Source organism: Phoca vitulina, unplaced genomic scaffold (genome assembly GCF_004348235.1).
Source record: "Phoca vitulina isolate PV1807 unplaced genomic scaffold, GSC_HSeal_1.0 scaffold7, whole genome shotgun sequence".
NCBI classification, from domain to species: domain Eukaryota; kingdom Metazoa; phylum Chordata; class Mammalia; order Carnivora; family Phocidae; genus Phoca; species Phoca vitulina.
The window spans coordinates 61749017-61774322 of record NW_022589710.1 but is presented as its reverse complement, the minus strand read 5'-3'; the positions used below and the strand labels follow the sequence as shown (position 1 = coordinate 61774322).

At 35.9% G+C, this 25306-nt stretch overlaps 1 protein-coding gene across 2 annotated transcripts in view; it reads right to left on the bottom strand.

Annotated features, from left to right (window-relative positions):
* PPP4R4 (protein phosphatase 4 regulatory subunit 4) overlaps positions 1 to 25306 on the bottom strand; it is a 101712-nt gene that overhangs the window by 54074 nt on the left and 22332 nt on the right. The window contains exon 3 of one of the 2 annotated variants that reach the window (XM_032405859.1): positions 13808 to 13910. In XM_032405859.1, coding sequence (XP_032261750.1) covers positions 13808 to 13910 — 103 coding nt within the window. Of the gene's footprint in view, positions 1 to 364; positions 468 to 13807; positions 13911 to 25306 lie in introns of both variants that reach the window. The other variant, XM_032405860.1, reaches the window with a different exon arrangement.

Sequence of the window (25306 nt, the reverse complement as noted above, 5' to 3'; positions counted from 1 at the left end):
CGGTTTTAAGTTCCAAGAGATGTAATTCTGCCCCCTCTGAAAGCCATTAGAGTCTCGGGTTTTGTACGTATGCAAACTTTATGCAAAAGAAGAACATGAGAAGCTCTCCAACTTCATATCTTCTTACTGCATTACTTAGTCTTGACTCCCGCAGCAACATTTGCCCCAACTATTTTGCATTTAATTTTCGAAAAATCCTCAGGTCTTATCAGGATTTGGGTTTTTCTCTTGTTGTGCTGACTTCAACATCTGGGACTGTCCACTGTTAAGAAACCAGCACAGACTAAGAGATTTTATCACTGCTAAAAATCGATTTCTAAACATATTTTTCTGAAATATAATACAATAAGAGTTTGACACTTACCAGTAAGTGTTCTCCTCCACAGAGTCACACCCTCTGGACAAACATAGTGAGATCCATACTCTCTGGGTAAATAAGTGTGCATCCTCATGGACCTTGGGAGACACTGAAAAGGAAATTCCTCTATTGCTTAAGTGCATGCCTTAATGTCGGTTTGCCCCTCTTACATCCTATTGTATGGCTGGCATTCCAACCTGAACTCCTCAAAAATGAAATGAGACATTTGATAAATGAGTACATGGTACATCTCCAAATTTAAAAAACTATTCCCACTCGAGGAAGGAAAATGTCCTAGACACTTCTCTGTTTAAATTCATTCTGTAGTCAGTGTGAGTAGTACAAGAGAGCGTTTTGTAAAACAGCGTAATACAGTCCTTGCCTAGAGGGCAACTGCTCTGTCTCCAATAAGCCCACATTGTATACATCAGGAAGATATTTCTCTTTACAATACACGACATAGAGAAACATTAAATAAATCACTGGCGTATTCCAAAAGAACAAATATTTTGGATTCACACATTTGGAAACTAAACTTAACTAAATTAAACTGGTAAATATATTTACCACAAATGGTGCTGGCTAAAGGTAAAGGAGCCCTAACATTACAAAGTATCTTTGTATATTTTTAGAGAGAATATCATTGACTGCTTTGAAACTAAATAAATAGGAATCTAAAAATTAAAACATTGAAGACTTGGGACATAATGAAATATCTGGGGTTTTGAGGGCCATACTTGTGAGAACTTTTAGTGACTAACAATAATGGTAAACAGCTCTTTTCACTATGAAATAATAATATTTATATGACTGTAAAACTGAGTTAAATATGAATAATTGGAACATGCCAACTCAGATATCTTTAACAATTCACTATACCTCTTTTTTTTCCCCCTATCACTGGCTGCCATGCTCTACACTAAAATAAAGGGTGGGGAAAACTAGCTGAGAACCCTGAAAGTCAGAATCTGAGAGGAAAAATGGGAAAATAAAGTGGAGACAGGAACAGGACTAAGATGGATGTGTTTTACCCTTCTTTAAATCTGTGTTTCAGTGATTAGCAAGGTTCATGAGGAGGTACACATAACAATACCCCAAAGATCTCTTTCCATAAAGGAAATACCAATGCCAACAGTAACTCTCATATCACTACTGTAGATGTGTGATCAAGTATCCTTCCATGCAAAATCATGACAACACCAAACAAAGAAATACATTTCACGACAGTGGTTTTGAAACTCAACTTCTAATTGGGCTACTCTGCCAAGTCATTTTTACATATAATAAATTAGAATCATGTACTCTCACAATTTAGGCCTAGAATGTAAATAAAGGGCTATAGAGGGCCCCTGGGTGGCTCAGTTAGTTAAGCATCTGCCTTCAGCTCGGGTCATGATCCCAGGGTCCTGGGATTGAGCACCACATTGGGCTCCCTGCTCGGTGAGGAGTCTGCTTCTCCCACCCTCTGCTCCTCCCCGCTGCTTGGGTGTTCTCTCTCTCTCTCTTGAATAAATAAATAAAATATTTTTTTAAAAAAGAGCTATATAACACTGCAAAGAAAAGATGTGCTTATCAAAGAAATATCTATTTGCTGGATATAGTACTGTCAGTAACCATATCAAACAATCCATTGTGGCCATATTTAATTAGTCAAATATATTTTGATTAAAGTATACGCTGTTTTCTTGGAGGGGGGAAGGAGCACTGGAAAGTGGCAAATGTCTATAAGCAAATGGAAATAGGGCTTTCTTTCTTGTCAGTCTTACCCTAATCTAGTCCCTTCTAATCTTTCTCTTAGTAGCCCAATGAAGATCTAATTCTGATAATATAATTTTAATTTCATTCACAACTATTTATTAAGCATCACACGAAGTATTCTGGGAAAATGGAGAAAAGTCAAACATCGTGCCCCTACCTTTGAGGGACTCCTCTTGCTTCTATACATTCAAACATTCAACAAATATTGAGTGACATTCAAGGCACTGAGCCAGGTGCTGGAGACTTAGCAATGAGCAGGGCTAGCAGTGTTAAAACTGTGATAAAAGCTAAGGATGAGAAGCACGATGGTAGAAGAACATCTAACAGGTGACCTGATCTCTTCTGAGAGGGGATCAGTGAGAAGTGACAACTGACTTGTAAGAAAAGAAAGAGATAATTAGACAAAAGTTGGGATAAAGAGAGGTAAGGAAAGCAAGTAGAGTAAGAAAGCAAGTGCTCCTGGCACTGAGAAGTAAGAAGGAGCATGGCAGATTCTGAAACTGAAAGATCAGTGTGCCTAGAGCACAGAGTGAGAGGAGGGACTGAGGCTGATAAAGCAGAAAGAGCCCCAATTATGTAGGGCCTTGGATGCATTCAGCAAGAGAATACTCAAATTATAGTCTTAAATGCTTTGAAATAGCATGCTGACTCTTAAGATGAAAATGAGTCAGAAAGTAGTATGGTAGGGTGGAATGGGAGGGAAGTGGTGGGCAGGGATCACTTGCAAAGCTATCACCCTCATCCGAGCAAACCCTCATAGTAGCTTGGACGAGGGCAGAGCTGGTGTGGCTGGAGAGAGGTGGGTGGATTCGACAGAATACTGAAGACATAACATAAACAGGACTGCTTAAGCGAATAGTAAAAGAAGAAATGGTATCAAGGATGACTCCCAAAATTCTGCTTTGAAAACCAGGGGGATAACAGTATTACACATTAGGACAGGGGACACGGGAGGAACCCCAGGTGGTGAGGGGAAATGGCAGGAACTGAGTTTTGGACTTGTTAACTCTGAGAGTCCTTTGAGGCATCCAAGTAGAGATTATGGACAGAAAATTAGCATATACAGGGGCACCTGGGTGGCTCAGTCGCTAAGCATCTGCCTTCGGCTCAGGTCATGATCCCAGGGTCCTGGGATCGAGCCCCACACGGGGCTTCCTGCTCCGCGGGAACCCTGCTTCTCCCTCTCCCACTCCCTCTGCTTGTGTTCCCTCTCTCGCTGTCTCTTTCTCTGTCAAATAAATAAATAAAATCTTTTTTAAAAAAAAAAAAGAAAGAAAATTAGCATATACAGATCTGTTGCTCTGAAAGGTTGCTGTAAATAAGAGAATTTATATAGAATAGATGCAACTTATATAGATAATATATAAAGACTTGGGTGTAGATGAGATTGCCTACACAGAAAACAGAAAGTGGAGATCTGCTACTGTTAACATAATTTCACCCCAACAAAATAAGGGGATTGAAGAACTCAAAGTTTAAAAAAAGAGATCCCACACAAATGTTTTGGCAGAATATTTAAAGTGCAAGATTATTCTTAACACATCCCCAGAAAACAATCAATTGTTTTGTGTGGGGGTAAGGGTGATGGCAGGCCATGGTGAAAGGGTATATGCAGGTATACAAACAGAAACATTTTGGGTTAATATCATTCCAAGATTAAACCAAGAAGAATAAAATAAAAGGAAAGGGAACTTCGTAATGACAGACTAGATCATTTTAATCAGCTCTCCTGATGACAATAATTAGCAAAAAACAACAAAATACAAAATTCATCTGCATAAAGGCATATGGAAACTAACAAGGCTACCCATCGAAAACTAAAAAATTACCCATACTAGATTACCCATCACTGGAATAATTACCCATCCAAGATCTAAGAGAAAATGGCATTCCAGAAAGGTAAGCATGTAATTTGGGGCCTGTTTTTCCTCTGGGGTCACTTGCTAATTCTAGAAAGGGCTCCTGAGAGGCTAAGAGCTTAAGTGACTTTTTTGAGTCTTGTGGAGGCCGCAGTGGGATAAGCCCTCTGGGATAGGATAAAGATGATCCTAAAGCAGACTGGCATTTGCAGGATGAGCAGCTCAGCTTCAAACCATCCAATGCCTGACACTGGATTAACTGAGACTTTATTGTTAGTGCAGGGAAGTAACTCCCAGAAGAAAACATATTCCTTTCTAGAGGAAGATGTCACCCTAGAGCTCAATCTATTTCTACAAGCAATTTATCAAACACAAGATCAAACACACAATCAATAATATGCAGACACATGAAGAGATAAGATGATATGAATGAGAACCAGCAGAAGCAGAAAACAGAAATGCACTAAAAAAGTGCTCCGGGTACTAGTGTTATCTGACACACGTGTGGTTCAAGGGGACGTGGCAGATTTCTAAAAGAGCTGATTAGAAATTCTAGACCAGAAAAGAATAATAATCAAAATCAGACTAGACATAAATGAACTGGTGAACTGAACTATGGGTCAGGTTAAATCACTCAGAGTCACAAAAAGAATGGAAAAGAAGGTAAAAGACATAGAAGATACCAAGAAAAGGTCTAATATATGCAAAATTCAAGTCATAGAAGAGCAGAGAGAGGATTAGGCAGAAGCATATTAGAAAAATATCTGAAAAGATAACGGTCAGGGTTTTTTAATGCAAATATTCTAACAAATATTCAAATACATTTGTATGTATCGAATGACTAATGAGACTGAGCACCATTTCTTACGTATACTGGCCATCCATAAATCTTCTTTGGTGAAGTATCTGTTCAAATTTTTTGCCCATATTTTAAAATACAGGGTTTTCCCCCTTATTCTTGAGTTTGGAGAGTTGTGTATTCCGAACACATATCCTTTATCAGATATGTGATCCCTGAGTATTTTCTCCCATTCTAGGTCTTCTCTTTTCATTCTCTTAACAATGTCTTCTGAAGAGCTGAAGTTTAAAATTTTCATGAGGTCAAATGTATCAATTTTTTCTTCTATGAATCATGCTTTTAGTGTCATATGTAAGAAACCTCTGACTGACCCAAGGTCACAAAGATTTTGTTTTCTTCTAGAAGTTTTTAGAATTTTAGTGTTTAACAGTTAGGTTTACAATCTATTTTGAGTTAAATTTTTGTACATGGTGTGAGGTATGGACTTTTCCCCCAATTAACCCAGTGCCATTTGTTAAAAAGATTATACTCTACACTGAACTGTCTTTGCTCCTGTACTGAAATCCACTGGCAATGTATATGTGGGATTTATTTTTCCTCTGTATGTGTCCCACTGATTTATCTTTATATATATAATTATCAGATAGTCTTAACTGCTGTAGGTATATATTATGTCTCAAAATCAGTCAGCAAAAGTCCTCCAACTTTGCTTCTTTTTTTCCAAGTTGTTTTGGCTATTTCTGGTCTTGTGTATTTTCATATGAATCTTAGAATTAGCTTGTCATTTCCTACCAAAAACAAATAAATAAAAACAAAAACCTAACCTGCTGGAATTTTTATTATTTTACATTAAATATGAAGATTGATATGGGAAGAACTGACATCTTAACAATATGGAGTCTTCTGATCCATGAACATGGGGTTTCCATTCACTTACTTCATACATTATTTCTCTCAGCAATGTTCCACAGTCTTCAGTATACAGCTTTTACCTATCATTTATCAGATTGATCCCCAGGTATTACATACCTTAATACTACTGTCATAGTTTAAGAAAAAACTTCAATGTGCAGTTGTTTGCTGCTAGTGTAGAAATACAATTGATTTGTATATTGATCTTGTATCCTCCAACCTTTCTATACTCATTTAGTAGTTCTAGTATTTTTCTTTTGTAGATTCCATCATAGATAATAATGTTATTTAAAAAAAAGATCATAATTACTTCTTTCTCTGCAATGTGAGTGCCTTTTATTAATTCTGTTGCCATACTACATTGGCTAAAATGTCCAGTATAATGTTGAACAAGGTGGTAAGAGTGGACACTCTTGGCTTATTCCTGGTCTTAGGGGAAAGCATTCAGTCCTTCACCTTTAAGTATAATGTTACACCTATACATTTTTCAGAGGAAGCCCCCCTCTATCCCTAGTTTGTTGATTTTGTTTTGTTTTTCAGGAATGACTGTTAGATTTTTGTCAAATGCTTTTCCTAAATCTACTGAGATAACTGAATGGTGATGTATTTTTTTCTTTTTCCTTTTTTTAGTTTGTTGATATGATAACTCACATCAATTCGTTTTTGAATTTTGAACCAACTCTAAATTCCTGAGATAAACTCCAACTGGTCATGATGTATTATCCTTTTTTTATGTTGCTGAATTTGATTTGCTGTTTTTCAGATGTTTGCATGTAAGCTCATGAGGGATATGTATCTATAGTTTCTTGGTTTTATAAAGTCTATGTCTCATTTGGGTATCAGGGTAATGTCGACCTCATAGGATGACTTATTCTTACTTCCTTTATTTTCTGAAGAATTTGTGTAGAATTGTTACTTCATTTACACTTATCCAAATTTTTACCACTTCTGGTGCTCTTTATTTCATCATGTAAATTCAATGTCCATCTCTTATCACATTACTTCTGCCTAAAAAAACCTCCCTTAGCATTTCTTATAGAATAAGTCTGGTACAAAGAATCCTTTCAATTTATGTTTGTCTAAAGAAAATAGAATTTTGCTTTCATCCTTGAAAGATATTTCCACTGGGTGCAGATTTCTTGTTGCCATTTTTTTTTCCTTGCTTTTAGTACTTCTAACATTCCACTGTCCTCTAATCTGCATTATTTCTGACCAGAAGTCTGCTTTACTGTCATGTTTGTTCCTCTGTTTGTAATGTTTCTTTCATCTCTGGCTGCTCCCAAGATTGTCTCTCTTTTTTTTTTTTTTTTATATTCAGCAGTTTGTTCATGATATACCTAGGGGTGTCTGTGTGTGTGTGTGTGTGTGTGTGTGTGTGTCTGTGTGTGTCTGTGTGTCTGTGTTTATCCAGCTTCAGATCCTCTGGGCTTTTGGATCTTTGGGTTGTTGTTCATTAACTTCAGAAAAGTCTTGGCCATTATTTCTTCAAATAGTTCTTCCTTGTTCTCTCTTTTCTGAGACTCCAATTGCACATATATTAGATCACCTGACATTGTCTCAAAGCCATTTGATGCTCTCTCCTATTTTTTCCCTCTGTTCTACCTTTGTGTTTCAGTCTGGATAATTTCTACCTTCAAGTTCACTGATTCTTTCCCCATCTGTGTCCAAACTGCTGATAAGCCCATTGAAGGACTGCTTCATCTCTGATATCACCCTTTTTATTTCTAGCATTTTCAGTTGATCATTTTATAGCTTCCATCCCTCTGCTGAAATTTCCTATATGTCCATGCAGAACAGTCTGAGGAAATGGGCCGTGTTGTGTTCCCGTCCCCAAGCAGCAGTAAACGTGCATCAGCAAGGGAGAGTCTCTCCAGTCTCCTGTCCTGCAAGGCAAGGAGGCCTGCGGAAAGGAGCTTGCTAGTGGGTGCAAAGTTCCTTGTGTCTGGAGCTCCAAGTTATTCTAAACTGATAAGCTAGCCCACAATCAACCTTTAAAAACTTGTCACAATTTTGGCTGATTGTTTTCTAACAACCTTCTGTGGTGGCCAGTTCTTCTTCCTATACTCTGTCAAAAGTCAGTGTTCCTGTGTCCCATCTTTCCTCAGAGGGGCCGCTGCTTTTCTGAATTCAGCTTTCTATGGATTCTGTGACTAAGCTATTGTTATTAGAACAGGAGTTATGTTTCCTTGCTCCTTTCCACACCCTAAATAGAAGTGGAACTGACTGCTTTGTTTTTGAGCCCTGAATAAGCCTTCCTCCCTTATAAGCTTTACTAAACATTTAAAAGAATGCTTGCTGTACTTTATCTAGAGCTTCTAGATGTTCTAATTTGAGAAATTTCTAGGATATTAGTTCACCACTGCCAAAAGGTTAGTTAATCCATAAAGTTTAATCAAACATTACAGATATGTATGACAGTATAGTATATAAATATTTTCTAGGTTTTACACTTTTGCAACGATCGTAAATAAAAATATCTATAAATGATCCTAAATATCACTCAAATGCCTTAAATCAGAAACAATATTCAAGTATTAACAGTGGTCCCACTATCACAGAAATAAAGTATTTCCTAACTAAGAATTTCAAAAGTTCTAGTTCATTTTTTATGGTAAGCAAGGTAAAAATAACAAATGAATGACTAAGAAACTCATGTGAGAACACTGGTCTCCAAGAGAATTTACTGAAAGGCAGTATTTTTAGGTTTATTGGGAATATTAGCTACTGTAACATTTTATATATGTCCAGAAAAACTGTATACTCAGTAAATGTTTCCATTGAATTTAATTACTGTAAAATAATCAATGATGTTAATCCATTTTATCCTTAAGCGCAAACATAAAAAGACACAACATAAACATTATTTTCAAAATGTGTATGGGTCAATGTACTTTTATTTTTGAACTATAAACTGCAGCAGAAAGAGTAATTTGTATCATCTGTTCATGTTCCCTAATTCCTTTGCTTAATCCTGCCTCTCTCTTTCTTTTTAAGTGAACTAGACAAAATGTTACATAATTTTATGTTTCTTAGCCTATAAAACCTCCTCGTAAAGTCAATTCTAACCCTGATGGTTGCTTTCCATTAGCTTACATTATAGGCATTATTTCATTTTCTTCCTTTACATTACAGTGTCCCTAAATGTTTAGTCTGTCAACAGACTACTACACTGTGCACTTTTTAGGACCTGTAGGGTGTCTGGAACACCATGTTCTGTTTATTATGTATAAATGTGTTGCTTTCACAAAATCCATTTGCTTTTCTCAGAATGTAACTTTTAATTTAACTCAGAAAACATCACCTACAGTGAGGAAGACAAGTACTTTTACTTTTGAGCTGCAAATCAAAGAAAAAAGCAATTTGTATCTTCTGTTTATGCTCTTTAATTCTTTTAGTTAAGACGATTTCTCTTTTTCTTGGTGAACTGTACAAATAAGTTATGTAATTTCATGCTTCCTAGAAAGCTCCCAACAAAATATTCATAGTCAAACACTGAATTTTTTAAGTCTGGATCTTCTCAACTGTGAAATGAGAATAAATACATCATGTAGAGTTGTGATGAGATGTTTAAAAGGGTGTGTCTAAAGCACTAGGCACAGTACCTAGCCCACAGAAAGTGTTATGTTATTATTGGTTATCCACACATCTGTGCTACTTGAAATAAGATTTTAAAAGTAAGTAAAGCTAAGTTTTTTATTCACATATATCTATATTTACACAGTAAAGGTTTTCTTTAAACAGCTGAAAATGAAATCTTTTTTAAAGAAAATCAACCTATATTCAGTAGATGTAAAATACTCTAATAAATAATTACATTGGCAGAAACTTCTATTTTTTCTATTATTTCCATTAATGAAAATAATGCCATGTAAAATTAATAAAACTAATGAATCTTTTCAGAATCAGATTGGTAGACCACATCTGCTAATCTCAAATGACTAAATTTCATATTGATTATGTCTCTTTTATTCTTTCCTTATTATGCATCTTTCTCCACTCCCCCAAAAAAGGTCTCTCTAGGACCATAAATCAGCATCATATCACTCTACTGATATCCCATTTTTACTTCTCATCCAAGAATGCCATCAGTGGATCAGGCCAATATGTCATTTGTCTTTCAGGCAGACGCTTACTGTCTTAGAATATTATGTTCAATCGATGCTCATTTTTAAATCATTGTTTATTATTTTGTGGAAAAGAATTCAAACTTAATAAAGACCACAGGAAAAAATGTTATTTCTTTTTCAAAGGATACCCTATGATTAAGTCGTTGAACATGAATACATTGTTAACAACTGTATTTAAAAGTGTCTCCAATCCAGGAAACTTAAGTTGGAGGTCAAAATATTTCCTTCCTGGAGTCTTATTTAAACTTAACCTTGAGATGAGTGACCTGATAGCATTATCATTCACTGTACACTTTGGATAAAATTTACAAAGTGAATTACAGAAATACTATGGATTAGCTCAATTCTAATCCTGACTTGGTTTCTGCCATTTTTAATCTTAAATTCCTTCATCTCTAAGACAGTGAAAATAGCAACCCATTTTAAAAACCATTGTTCAGTTAATATATTATTGTAAGGATGAAATGCAAATGCGATACAACAACAAAATAAATAAAAATAACACTGGTGAAATTTTATACTACATAAGGCCAGAAAGAACTTCCTCATCACTGTGTCTAATGCTCTTTAAGGTGAAGATAAGCTAAAGGGTGAGCTCTAAAAGCTGCTTATCCTACTCTTGTGAATGTGCTAACAATCTCAGGAATGAGTTTCTTACAGAATATTTATTGTTCATATCTTTAAATTCTCTAAAAGTAAATCATTCACAGAAGATTAGTAAGTACGCAAACTACTGTTCCCCATGGATTTAATAAACAACCAACCAAGACACTCAAAACCAGCAGAACCATACAGATGCTCAAGCCAGAAATCTGCAAGGCATCTCTCACTTCCCACATCTAATTCATAGGAAGTTCTGTTCATTTCGCCTCAGTAACTGTATCTCTAATACAGCCACTATGCCCCTCTGTCCCAGGTAGCTGGCCTAATCCAAGCCACCTTCACATATCACAAGGACCAGTGCTGTACCTTCCTAATTCTTCCACTCCAAGCCACTCGCCACACAACTACCAAAATGATCATCATAAAATGTAAATGGGATAAGCCACCACTCTGCTCAACGGCTTTCCACTGTCCTAAGAAAGAACACCTCTTGCGTGCTCTGTCACTGACCATCTCTCTAACTTCTTTTCAAGTCACACCCCACTCCTGCCCACTGCATTCCAACCACACATGCCTCCTCCAGTTCCAGCCAGCATTTCGATCTTAGGGCTACCTGCTACTTCCTCTGCCTGGACCACTCATTCCTGACTCCTCAAATGGCTGCTTCCTCCTACGCCTTTGGTTTTCAGTTCCTCAAAGAGGTTTTCCTTGACCTCCCAATGCACAGCAGGTAAGCCTGTCCCTTTATCCTGTTCTTCAAGGCACTTACTTGTTTCATGTCTGTTTCCCCCACTCTCACCTGGACCCTCTGAGGGCAAGTTCTCTGTTTTGTTCACCTCTGATCTTCTCACTGCTTACAACAGTGCCTGGCTCAGTCAACATTCATGCAGGAATGAGAATGTCATTATTACTATATGCTCACTTGGGGATACAAGATTGCTTTTTTTATATAAAATCAACTAAGGAATTATGGCCATGGCAAAAGAGAATAAAGTGGCTATGTGTGATTTTTGTCATAGTTTTATCACTTGAATGTAACCATTCACAGAAGCAAGGCAGAACTGAAGAAGGTGCTAACTATGAGTACCAATAAATCTTCACAATATCTGAATATGGTGATTTAAAAATGATTTGCACATAACATAGGTTTTATAATTTGAAATGGAGTTGCTTAAATGTTTAGCTGCCCACATTATATATTAAACTCTCTATAAAAGTCACTATTATTACCCCATAAAGTCTTTCCAATATACTTAATTCTTCACTATTTTTACACAAAGTCAGAATCACACAATTAAATACTCTCCTAGGATTGTTCTTTAACTGTTTCATAGTCTTTAGGCCATCCTGCATAGAATTTAATCTAGGACTGTCTTCTACCCTTTCGGTATCTTTTTTAGGACAAGACAGAATAAATGAGTCCTAAATAAATGGGTGTTTGTTGATAAAAGAAATGAATGAAATCTTTCAGCACTAAATAAAGGCTTCCTTAGTGCATATTCATTAGTATACATTTTCTTTATATCCATTTATTCAGTTAACCTTCTATATTATGGATTAACTTTAATTACCTTAAAAGCCTATTAAAATCTTATCTTCTATAACTCAGTTATATAATTTTAGCAAATACATTTGATGCTTTGTATAAATATGCTGTATATATGAGTGTATAATATTCTTTATACATTCCCATGAAATTAAGATTTTTCAGGAGTTATTACTTGACTTTATTATGAACTCATTAATGAAAGGATTTTTTCAAAATAATTGTGAAACCTCTAAAGGCCACTATTCTCCACCCTTCATCTTTTAATTTTGCTTTAAGAAAGTGTGGGTGCTCAGTAGGCTGTCCATGAACCAGATTTAGCCTGCTCAACACAGAGTGTGTAGCATGCTCGGTATTTTTAGCTTTAAATCAAATTCACTTACCTACAATAATTCCTTAGTCGAGACTTAACCACTTGTTCCCTTCTACTATCATTTAACTGGCACTTCCAGGTGTCATGCCAAGAAGCTTAGGTCAGTTACTATCACTGAAATTGAATGTGAAATTAAACCTGGATGGTGGAGACTTAATTCCATTGAAAATACAGCATGATTCTGGGAAAAATAGCTATGAAAAATGGATTCACTTTTGAATCACATGCAAAGCCAAAATAAACATTTTCTCAATTCACTATTGTAACCAGTAAAAAGAAATTCATAATGCCTGCATAGAAATGTGGGCATCTTATAAAAATAACATGCTATATCCCTCACCTAAATCATAGCGGCCAGAACCATGATGTGTATGTCTAAAAATGAAACTCAAGAACACACTAATATAGTTTTTAAACACATATAAATTAATAAAAAATTATGAACAAGCTATAACCAACCAGAAAGCCAAAGCAAAGTATACAAAACTCACTATCAGCAAACATAGTCCCCATTAGTATGTAACCTCCCTGACCCTAAATAGTAGGTAAGCTACCTGAGGACACATAAGCTGTTGTCTGCTTTGCTCATTCAAGTTCTTACAAATAAGAACAACACTCTGCACACAGCCACAGATAAATAACAAATACTATGTATCAAATATTTAATATTATATATTAATAATCAATAAATATTAAATACCACAGAAAAGAACGTTCTAATAAATCAAAGATTTTTGTTTAAAGCAGGAAAACTAATTCTGAAGGAATTTAGGAATCAATAAATAAATATAAAACTAAAACTGTGATGGTAATTCAATCTTTATTTGGTGATTCTTTAGAAGTCACTAGAGGGTGATTATTAGGAATATTAATTAAATTTAATTATCGGTGTTGCAGAAATACTATTAAAATAAATTTACATCAACAGACTACCAAATAAGATAGCTATGATTTCATAAGACTAAGGAAGATGATTTTTTTTTTTTGAGCTACTGAAAAGCTACCTTTATTAAATAAAATGTCTTGGGGCACCTGGGTGGTGAGTCGATGAAGTGTCCAACTCTTGGTTTAGGCTCAGGTCGTGATCTCAAGGTCATCTCATGGAGCCCCCCGTCGGGCTCCAGACTTGGCAAGGAGTCTGCTTGAGACTCTCTCTCCCTCTCCCTCTGCCCTCCTCCCTCCCCCTGTGCATGCACACTCTCTAAAACAAACAAATCTTTTTTAAAAACAAAATGTCTCTACTGAGAAAATGACTAAAGAAACATTTACAACTTAACATCTGGATTTTTCCCATTTTCAGCCAATTTTCCTAAATATTTTCATTATAACTCAAAATGTGTATTATAATACTTCCTCCACTCCACAATTAGGTACAAAAGATCAGCCATCCAAAACTCTGACATCTCCTCCTGATAATGACAATGTGCTACTGGAAAAATGGTAAATTCAAATCTTATTTCACACCAACTTACTCTAACTTTCGGCAAGACTCTCCGAAGTGTCTCAGCAGGATTCTGTCGCATCAAAAATGGAAGATTTGCAATCACACTTGTTCCTTGGATATCTTGGCCAGCACTTACAAAGAAAACACAAATTTAAAATTTGTAATTACAAGCCGAGTGCCTACTTTACAACTATAAAAAGCAGGGACTTTTAATGATAAATGCTCAAAGACATCTGACAAAGTTTTAAACTTTAAACACATCACTTAGATATAAAAATAAAACCAGACCTGAAATTTCATTAAGGAAATCTTCTAACAAATGCACAAAGATATGAATCATGCTTCCGCTAAAACAAGATTCTCTACATACATGTCTTAAGTCTAAAAGTCTCGAGGCGATTTTTAAGTACTTCCTATAAAACTCTACCTCATTTTTTCCTGTGACCTGCCAGTTTACTGTACTTTATAAAAAAATATATAGATGTTGCAAAATTTCACTATGGTAAAATATTAGTAACCATAACAACAGCAGGGACAGCAACAAAATCGACTTACCACAGACCCATACAACTTTCTTCCGATACAATGAAACCACTGTTGCACTAGCTGGACTCTAAAAGTTGCCAGAAATTTCTTAAAGATATACTCAGGTATATTTACATGGTACCTTTTTGATATAACATTCATTAGGTCAGTAAAGCTTTCCCAAAATAATCTCAGTGACACTCTAGGGGCCTAACCACCTTGGAAAATGTGTTCAGATTCTTCTGAAAAACTATTTCCATACAGAAAAATCTTTGTTTGAAAGCATTAGCTAAGCGACATGTGCACATACTTGAAACATATTATTAAAAAGATGCTGGTCAATGTGGAACCACCTCAGATGGAAATTCTACTTTTTCTTAACTGATAACAATTTAAATGTTAATTGCCGACACCATAATATTTATTTTAATTAAAATTATTTTTACTTATCACTTCAAATAGAACTTTTGTGATTATCTGTACATAAGACCTTAACATGGTTTTTTAAAGAATTTCTTAAGGTATTACATTTATTGGCTTCAGAGTTTAATAAGTTGTTAACAAGAATCATATCCTGATTCTAAACGGAGTTGCCCCGTTGTGAAGAAAGGCTTTTCCCCTGTTGCAATATGGCAGTGAAATACAGGTCAGTACAATCGTTTCACATCCTTGACGCTCTCAAAGTGAATACTCGAAAAGACAACATGCTTTCCTTCCAAAATAGAAATGAGAAGAGAGTAAAAGAAGGGACCCATGCCAAGATGGGAAGAAAATCAAAAAAGGGAAATTAGAGTTGCATATACTATAGGTGTCCCTTGAACAACATGGGGTTAGGGGTGCCATCCCCCCACACAGTCAAAAATCTGCATGTAACTTTCAACTCCCCCAGAACATAACTACTGTTGATCGGAAGCCTAACTGATAACATAAATAGTTGATTGATACATATTTTGTATATATATCATATACTGTAATCTTACAAATAAAGTAAGCTAGAGAAAATAAAATGTTATGAATAAATTCATAAGAGAAAAATACATGTACAGTACTGTAATGTATTTACTGAAAAAATATGCATACAAGCCGACCTGCGCAGTTCAAACCCATGTTGTTTAAGGATCAACTGTACTTCTAGTGGGTCAAATGGTGGCCCTCCATAAGGTATGTCTGCATCCTAATCCTGGAACCTGGGAATGTTATCTTAATTTGACAAAGGATCTTGAGACCAAGAAATCATCCTGGATTATCCAAGTAGGCTATAAGCCCAATAACAAGTGTCTTTAAAAGAAACACTCAGAGAAGACAAACCAAACAGAAGAAGGGAATCTGATCACAGAGCAGAGATGGGAACAATGCTGCCACTAGCCAGGGAATGCCAACCGCCACCAGAAGCTGGAAGAGGCAAAGAACAGATTCCCCTAGAGTCCTGCTGACACCTTCATTTCCACTTGGTGATACCGATTTCAGAACAAGCAAAAGAATAAATTCCAAAACAGTGAGAGAATAAATTTTTATTGTTTTCGGCCATCCAGGTAGTGATGATTTCCCATAGCAGCCACAAGAAACACACCACTAAAGAACTGGGAGAGAGGAGAAATACCTGAGAAAGTAATGTTTCATAAGACAATTCCTGGCCCAAAGCAGAGGTTCAGTGTCTCCTGAAAGGATGGATGAATGGATAACTCATTAGATGACCTGATGCCAGGAATATTTAATATTGAACAGAACACTGGTGAATTTTATTCACTAATTTTGCAATTAGGCAAAAAACAATATGGTATCAGGCATCTAATAGATGTGGGATGCTGGGTGGCTCAGTCGGTTAAGCGGCTGCCTTCGGCTCCGGTCATGATCCCAGGCTCCTGGAATCCAGTCCCATGTCGGGCTCCCTACTCAGCAGGGAGTCTGCTTCTCCCTCTGCCTGCCGCTCCCCCCTGCTTGTGCTCTGACAAATAAGTAAATAAAAATCTTAAAAAAAAAAAAATCTAATAAAACAAACAGAAAACAGGGGCGCCTGGGTGGCTCAGTCATTAAGCGTCTGCCTTCCACTCAGGTCATGATCCCAGGGGCCTGGAATCGAGCCCTGCGTTGGGCTTCCTGCTCAGTGGGAAGCCTGCTTCTCCCTCTCTCTCTGTCCCTACTTGTGTTCCCCCTCTCATTGTGTCTCTGTCAAATAAATAAGTAAAATCTTAAAAAAAAACACAAAACAGAAAACAAAAAATAAATGGCAGATTTAAGCCCAAAATATCAATAATTACATAAAATACAAATAGTCTAAATTCATCAATTAAAGGACAGGAAATGGCAGAGTGGATTTAACATGACTCAACTAAATGGAGCCTACAAGAAACTAATCTCAAATAGAGTACCAGCAGCAGGTTGAAAATAAAGGACAGAAACAGGAATCAGAAGAAAGCAGGAGTGGCTAGGTTAGTACCAGATAAAGTAAACCTCGAGGAAAAAATCACCAGAAACATTAACATTATATCATGATAATAGAGACCATCCTCCAGGAAGACACAGCAATCCTAAACGTGTGTACACCAAATAGAATTGCAAAGTATGTGAAACGAAAGCCTACACAACTGAAAAGAGAAATAGACACATTACACACGCACATGGACATTTCCACACCCCTCTTTCAACAACAGATGGAACAAGGAGACAGAAAATTCTCAAGGACATAGGAGAACTCAACAACAGCAACAGCCAACAAGATCTAACTGATATTTACAGTACACTCTGTCCAACAACAGATTACACATTCAAGTGCCCAAAGGATGTATGTCTAAAAAGACCACATCCTGAGCCATAACACAATCCTCAACAAATATTTGAAGCTTGAAATCAGGGGCACTTGGGTGGCTCAGCTGGCTAAGTGTCTGCCTTCGGCTCAGGTCATGATCTCAGGGTCCTGGGATCTAGCCCGGTAGAGGTGACGGGCTCCCTGCTCAGAGGGGAGTCCGCTTCTCCCTCTCCCTTTGCTCCTCCCCCCTGCTCATGCTCTCTGTCTCTCTCTCTCTCAAATAAAATAAAATCATAAAAAAATTGAAACCATACATTGTTTTCTCTGATCACAATGGAATCAAACTAGAAATCAATAATAGATCATTTAAAATTCAAAAATTCTTGGGGACTAACACACTTCTACATGATGCATGGGTCAAAGGAGGAGTCCCAGGAAAATATAAAAATACATCCACCTGAATGAAAATGAAAGTACAACATATCAAAATTTGTGGGACACAGTAAAAGCAGTGCAGAGAGGGAAATTTATAACACTAAATAAATGCATACATTAGAAAGGAGGAAAAATCTAAAATAATAATCTTTCTACTACGAGAACCTAGAAGAAGAAGGGAATCACGATAAAAACAGAAGGAAATAGTAAACAGAAGAAAGTAATGACATAAATACAGAAAATGATATAGAAAATAAATTTTTTAAAAAACCTCATTCTTTTAAAGGATCAATAAAATTAGGGCACCTGGGTGGCTCATTCAGTTATCTTGATTTTGGCTCAGGTCATGATCTCAGGGTCATGAGATCGAGCCCTATCACTTCTTGGCCTTTTGGCTAAGATCAAGTACATGAGATTGAGCCCTGCATCAGGCTCCGTGCCAGGCTTAAGATTCTCTCTCCCTCTCCCCCTCCACCCCCATTCATTCTCTCTCTCTCTCCCCCCCAAAAATAAATAAATAAATAAAGGATCAATGAAACTGACTACCTTCTAGTAAAACTGGCAAATTAAAAATGAAAGAAGACACAAATTATCAACATCAGGATTGAAACAGCATATCACTACACCCTATAGACACCAAAAGGATAATAAGAGAATATTACAAATAATTTGACATATATAAATTTGAGAACTTAAACCAAATAGACCATTTCCTAAAAAAAAAAAAAAAAAAGCCCACAAACCATCATAACTAACCCAATTCAAAACAGATCATTTGAATAGTCCTACAACCATTAAGGACACTGAATTCTTGTCAAAACTCCTTAAAGAAATCTCCAAGTCCAGACAATTTCACTGGATAATTCTACCAAACATTTAAGGAAGAAGTAACACCATTCTACACAATCTTTCAGAAAACAGAAGAAGGGAGAACATTTCCTAAATTACTTTATGAAGCTAGTATTACAGAAATATAAAACCAGGCAAAGACCAAAAAGAAAAACTTGAGAACAATATGCTTCATAAATACAGATGCAAAAATTCTTTTTTTTTCAGATGCAAAAATTCTTAACAAAATATTAACAAGTAAAATACAGTGATATGTAAAAGGAAAAGTTATATACCATGACCAAATGGGGTTTACTCCAGGGATGCAATGTTGGTTCATTTTTCACAGTGTAATCCATCATATTAACAGGTTAAAGAATAAAAATATCCATGATCATATCAATCAATGCAGAAAAAAACATTTGACCAAATTCAATACATGAACACTGAAATTACAAATACAATACCACTTGAAAAATGAAATACAAAAGTAGAGAGGTTTAACACAATTCATATCAAAAATCTAAACAAGATTTTTGGGAGACAGAGACAATATTTTTCTAAAATTTATATGGAAAGGCAGAGGAACTAGAATTCTTGAAAAGACAAAAATTATACAAATGGGGAACCAGATTAGTGGTTTTCAGGATTTGTTAAAGATGGGTGTAGGGAGGGAAATGAACGTAACTAGACAGTGATAGAAATCTTACCTATCTTGATCATATCAGTATCAATATCCTGGTTGTGTTGTACTATAGTTTTTCAAGATGTTACTATAGGAGGAAACTAGGTAAAGGGTGTATATGGGTATCTCTGTATTATTTCTTACTCCTGTATGTGAATCTATAATTATCTCAAAAGAAAAAGTTTAATTTAAAAAAAAATCAATCAATATGAGAGAATTCTTTAAAAACACATATGAGCATCTCAACAGATGTAGAAATCTGACAAATCTAGCATTCATTCATGATTTAAAACTACCAACAAACCAAAAATTCCTAGATAAAGAATGCCCTTCAGATAAAGGGCATCTATGAAAAACATACAGCTTTCTTCATATTTAATGGTACATGAATGAATGCTTTCTCCCTAATCAAGAACAAGACAAAGATGCTCACTAGTACCACTTCTATTCAACATTGTGTTGGAGGCTTGGTTTGTGCCAGGACAATAAGCAATAAAAAGAAATAAAAGGCTTATGGATTGCAAAGGAAAGAGTCAAATTGGCTTTAGTCACAGACATTATTGTCTACAGCAAAAATAAAACTTACATGGAAATGCAAAAGATCTCGAATAGCCAAAACAAACTTGAATACAAACAAGGTTATAGTAGAGCAAATATTACCTTATTTCACAACTTATTATAAAGCTACAATAAAAAGGACAGTGTGGCACCAACATAGAGATAGTTCTGTAGATCAATGAAAAAGAATCAAGTGTCCAGGAAATAGACTCAAACATAAACACATGGTTGATTTTTGACACAGGTGACAAGATAATTGAATGAGGAAATGATCATCTTGTCAACAAAGGGGGCTGAAACAAATGGAGAGCCATATGCAAAACATAATGAATCTTCCCCAACCTGAAGCCATATACAAAAAATTAACTCAAAGTAGATTACAGGCTTGAATGTACGAGCCAATACTATAAAACTTCCAGAGGAAAACTTCGCAGAAAATCTTAGTGACCTTGGGTTTGACAAATATTCCTTAAATAGGACAGAAAAGACATAAATTATAAAAGAAAAAATATAACAAAAAGAAACTTCATCAAAATTAAAAACATTTGCTGGGTATTAAGGAGGGCACTTGTTGTGATGTGCACTGGGTGTTATATGTTAAGTGATGAATCACTAAATTCTGCTCCTGCAACCAATATTATATTACATGTTAACTAGAGTTAAACATTTTTTTTTAATTTTTAAAAAATTTTTAAAAATTTAAAAAATTTACTTTCCAAAGGCACTGCTACAAAAACAAAAAGGCAAGCCACAGACTGGCATGAAATATTTGCAAGATATATATTCAACATACAACTTGTATCTAGAATATACAAAGCACTCAAACTAAATGATAAGAACATCCAAAAAGAAATGGACAAAAGATTTCAAAACTTCACCAAAGAATATATTCAAATGGCAAACAAACACATGAAAAAGATGCTCAATAAAATTAATCATTAGGTAAATTCAAATTACAACCACAATAAGATACTACACATCTACTAGAATGACTAAATTTATAAAGACTGAACATACCAAATGTTGGCAAGGATGAGAGAGTACTCTCACATACTACTGATGGAAATGGAAAACAGTGTAATACTTGAAAAAGTTTGACAATCACTTAAAAACTTACACATACACTTACCAAACAACCTAGACATTCCACTCTTATTTACTCAAGAGAAACAAAAGCACATGTTTACAGAAACACCTGAACACAAATACTTATCAGAGCTTTGTAATAAACAAAAACTGAAACAACCCAAATGTTCACTAACAGGTGGGCAGATAACCAGATTCTGATATGTTTATACAAAGCAGAATACTATTAACAATAAAAAGGAATGAACTACTGATACACACAACAACATGGGTGAATTTCAAAGCAATTATGCTGAATGAAAGAAGCCATACTACTGTATGATTCCATTCACCTAAAATTACAGGGAATGCACATAAACTATAGTGACAGAAAGCAGATCAGCTGTTGCCTAGAGAATGAGAAAAAAAAATGAAGTTAGGATTGTAAAGGGGCATGAGAAGTTTCAGCAGTGACTGATAGGTTTACTATCTTCATCATGGCGAGGATTTCATGGCCATATACATATGTCAAACTCATGAGACTGCATTTTAAATATGTGCAGGTTCTTTGTATGCCAATAACACCTCAATAAATATGTACAAAATAAAGTATGTAAATACAAAAAGACTGACAGAAGGGTACCTAGGAAGGCGGCAACAGTAGACACCTAGTTTTTGAAATATCCTGAATTCCCCATAAAAACACAGCAAGAGTAAAATAAAAAACTCATGCACTACAATGACAACATAACCAATTTCCCACATAAACCCAAGATCCTGCATGTATGGACAGCAGCTAAAACTATAAATGATTTTGTACACTCCAATACCTGATGAGTTCAATGTGTCCATAATAATATCTCAAGGAGCTAAACTAGTCTTATCCCTATGAATTCTCAAAACATGTAGAACAAAGAACACTGAAGAAAAATTCTAGGAAATAGAATCTGAACTGAAGAGGATAGGAACAAAAGACCACAAAGGGAAGACAAGGTCCAAATAAATGTAGGGAAATAGAGCCCAGAAACCTCAGAAAGTAAAGCATCCTATTTTAAACATGAGGTAAAAAAATAAGAGGGAGGTCTAGAATCCTGAAATTAGAAAAGCTACCATGAACCACACTGCCTTCTAGGGTTTATGAAACTAGTTTCATGTAAAAAGGAGAAACATAGAAGGATCATGATGTAATTCCATATACAGCTACCAAAAGAAAAAGAGAATAAAGAGTGGACTAATAGCCCTAAAGACAACGAAAGACAGCCATGCCCACAAAACAGCTAACTATAATTACTATTTCTCCACAAGCAAAAGAAAGAGAGAGAGAGAAAGAAAGAAAGAAAGAAAGAACGAACGAACAAAAGAAAGAAAGAAAGAAAGAAAAGAAAAGAAAAGAAAGAATAAGGTATTGGAAAAAAACCCATCAATGATAATTATGAAAACTCAGAAATAAGGTGATAGAATTCAGGAAAGAAACGAAGAAAATATTTCAAAAAACTAAAAACTAGAAAGAACACAAGGGTGAATGAACGCAATAGATAATGCCTTAAGAAAAATAAAAGGTGAATCAAAAAAAAAAAAAGAAAAAGAAAAGGTGAAAAGAAAGATAATTTTTAAATAAAAAAGATTTAAAAGATTTGGGAGAAAGTAAAAAACATTTGAGAGAAAGTGATATAAAAGCTAGGCAAAAAAGACCAGCTCCTACTTTTAATAGGAGTCCTCAAAGAAAAAAATCCAAAGCAAGGGAAGTGTTTAAAAAAGAAAAAGTTATAAAATGAAACCTTCCTTTAAATTAAAAAAAAAAAGATTTAAAAGAGCACACCATATAACTGAGAAAACCAATCTAGCATAACCAACACTGAGATATACTTGACTTTACAGAAAAAAACAATCCTTTGGCAAAATCAGCAAATTACTGAGAAACAAAATCAGATTGCCATTAGATTTTGACAGCAGTAAGATATTAGAAAACCAAATAATAGTCTACAGGTAATATTGCTTACCATAAACAGGACATGAAGAAACATACAAAGAAAGTGAACTTAAATTATAATCACCATAATCTCTATCAAACCACAAAATCTAAATTTAATTTTTTATTTTAAGATTTTATTTATTTATTTGACCGAGAGACACAACGAGAGAGAGAACACAAGCAGAGGGAGTGGGAGAGGGAGAAGCAGGCTTCCTGCGGAGCAGGGAGCCCGATGCGGGGCTCAATCCCAGGACCCTGGGATCATGACCTGAGCCGAAGGCAGACGCTTAACGACTGAGCCACCCAGGCACCCCTGAATTTAATTTCTAGAGTTAATTTATGTCCGGCCCTTCTCCCACTGAGGGAGAAAAATGTGTATTTTATGGGTAATGTGTTGAGTATTACTGCTTAGAAGGGAAAGCAACTGGGTTAGCTAATCATTCTCAATGGGAGTGATCTCCTACCCACCAAGCACCAGGACACATATGACAAAGTCTGGAGAAATTTTTGATCATCACAACTTCAGATGCTACTGTAATCCAGTAGGTAGAATCCAGGGATGCTGCTAAACCTCCTACAATGCACAGGACTGCTGTCCAGAGCTAAGAATATCAACAACTCATTTTGGTTGGTTTACACAATGGTTTACACAAAGTAGCTATTAGCTGAACCATATGACTTTGCCAATATTAGATAACTGTTGACCTACAATAATGGCAATTTCATATTTTCAACTTACACACTGAGCTTAGCAGAAATATATTAAGTCAAAGACTTCAAGGACGTGTACCAACCTTTACAGGTTGGTAACCACAATATGCTAAAGCAGTGGTTCTCAAACGTTACCATGTACCAGAATCACCTGGGAGCACCTGTTAAAACTGGGCCCTACTTTGAGAGATTCAGGTTCGGGAGATCTTGGTGAGGCCTGAGAACCTGATTTCTAACAAGTTCTCACGTGACCCTAATGCTGCGGGTCTGGAGACAATACCATGAGAGCTACCATGATAAAGAATTTAAAAGAAAAAAAAAAAAAAGAGGAGACTGCAAAATTCTTCACATTTTTAGGACTACATGAGTGAAATGAGCCAAGTGCACAGTAGCAGTTTGCCCAAATGAAGCAGAAGGTCCATCTGATGTTGAATGCATTTGTTCGCTCCTGCTGTTAGTCCTGGCAACAGGGTTCCTCTTCACAATAACAATGTTCAAAGTGATGTGGCAAAGAACAGTTAGCAGAGGTGGAATAACACGTAGTCTGCTCAAATGCTCATTACAGAAAAGCAGGAAGAGGAGCGTGGGAAGGGATTGTGCATCTGACAAAAGAGACACTGACAAGAGTAGACGTGGCCAGACGTTAAAGTGAGATACTGCGCTTGCATGCCTGGAAATTTCCTGGGTGCTGTGGGCCCTGCCGCTATCTCCTGTTTGGTAAATAAACCAAATACGTGTGGATCTATACAAGCATCACTGATTGGAATGAACCCAAAAACGGTCAGCATAGGTTGGAATCAACAGTATAAAATTCACTTTATTGCTATTTGATCTAGTAAATGTAATTTTAAAATAAATGTTGACTCAATGTTATTATACTTTTTTTTTATATACAAAGTAAGCTTCCTAGAGTTCAAAACCTACAACTTTCAACTGAAAGGCACAAGGGACCATCATCCTGGCTACAAAATGCATTGTCCCTTTGTGCCCCAGTTGTGCTATTCTTTGGGACATGTTCCCTTTCTAGGATACTCACTGAGAAAGAAAAAGGACACAAGCCCACTCAGCAAACCATTCCTCTAAAACTAAAAAGAACTGGGTTAATCATCTAATATGTATACTAGTGGCTAAAAAGGAAAGAGGAAGGAAAAAAAAAGACAAGATAAATAAATGAATTTAGGACAGCTATCTTCTAAATTCTAAATTAATGTTACTAATTATTTTATTCCCATTGGGAGAGGCACCTATTTTAAAGACCCATTTATAATAATATCATCAACCAATGAAAAACAAGTCAATCCACTCAAGCATTTCTCACTGTAATAAAGGTTCGGTCTTCCTTGTCGCCCGAGCTCCTGCCACTGTCACGGGTAACCTCAGCATTCAGATGACCAGCAAACAGCTAGCTCTTGACCCCTCTACTCCAATGATGTTTTGCCCAAATTTTACATTCCCCAATGCTTAGCACAATCTATCGCATGCAAGAAAAGCTCCATAAATTATTTGTTGATTTAAACTGAATTTGCCTCCACATCAGCAACCACTGTCACATGCTGGATCTTACCCTTACCTGGAAATGCTTATCTCTAAAATCTCAAACTCTGGGATCTCACTCACTGGCCATAAACTCTTATATTTCTATTTCTCTATCACTAAATCCATTTTTTTAACCCTCCTCCCATTTCTAACCTGTCAATTCCTTCTTATTCTCCAGTTTCTAATATTCCTCCTAGTGCCTCTTTCTTTCTCACCAGCCTGAACCTGCCTGGCTGTTCCTCCAACTACACTCTCACCAGTCACCTCCTTCTTCAATTCTCCTCCTCCTTGACAACAACAACAACAACAAAAATAATATCTAATACACTGCATGCCAGGCATTATGCTAAATGAGCACCTTACTTGTAGTCATATTATTTAATGCTCACAATCCTATGGAGTAGATACTTTTATTAGCTCCATTTTATAGATAAGGTTAACTAGGGCTTAGAAAGATTAATGCCCA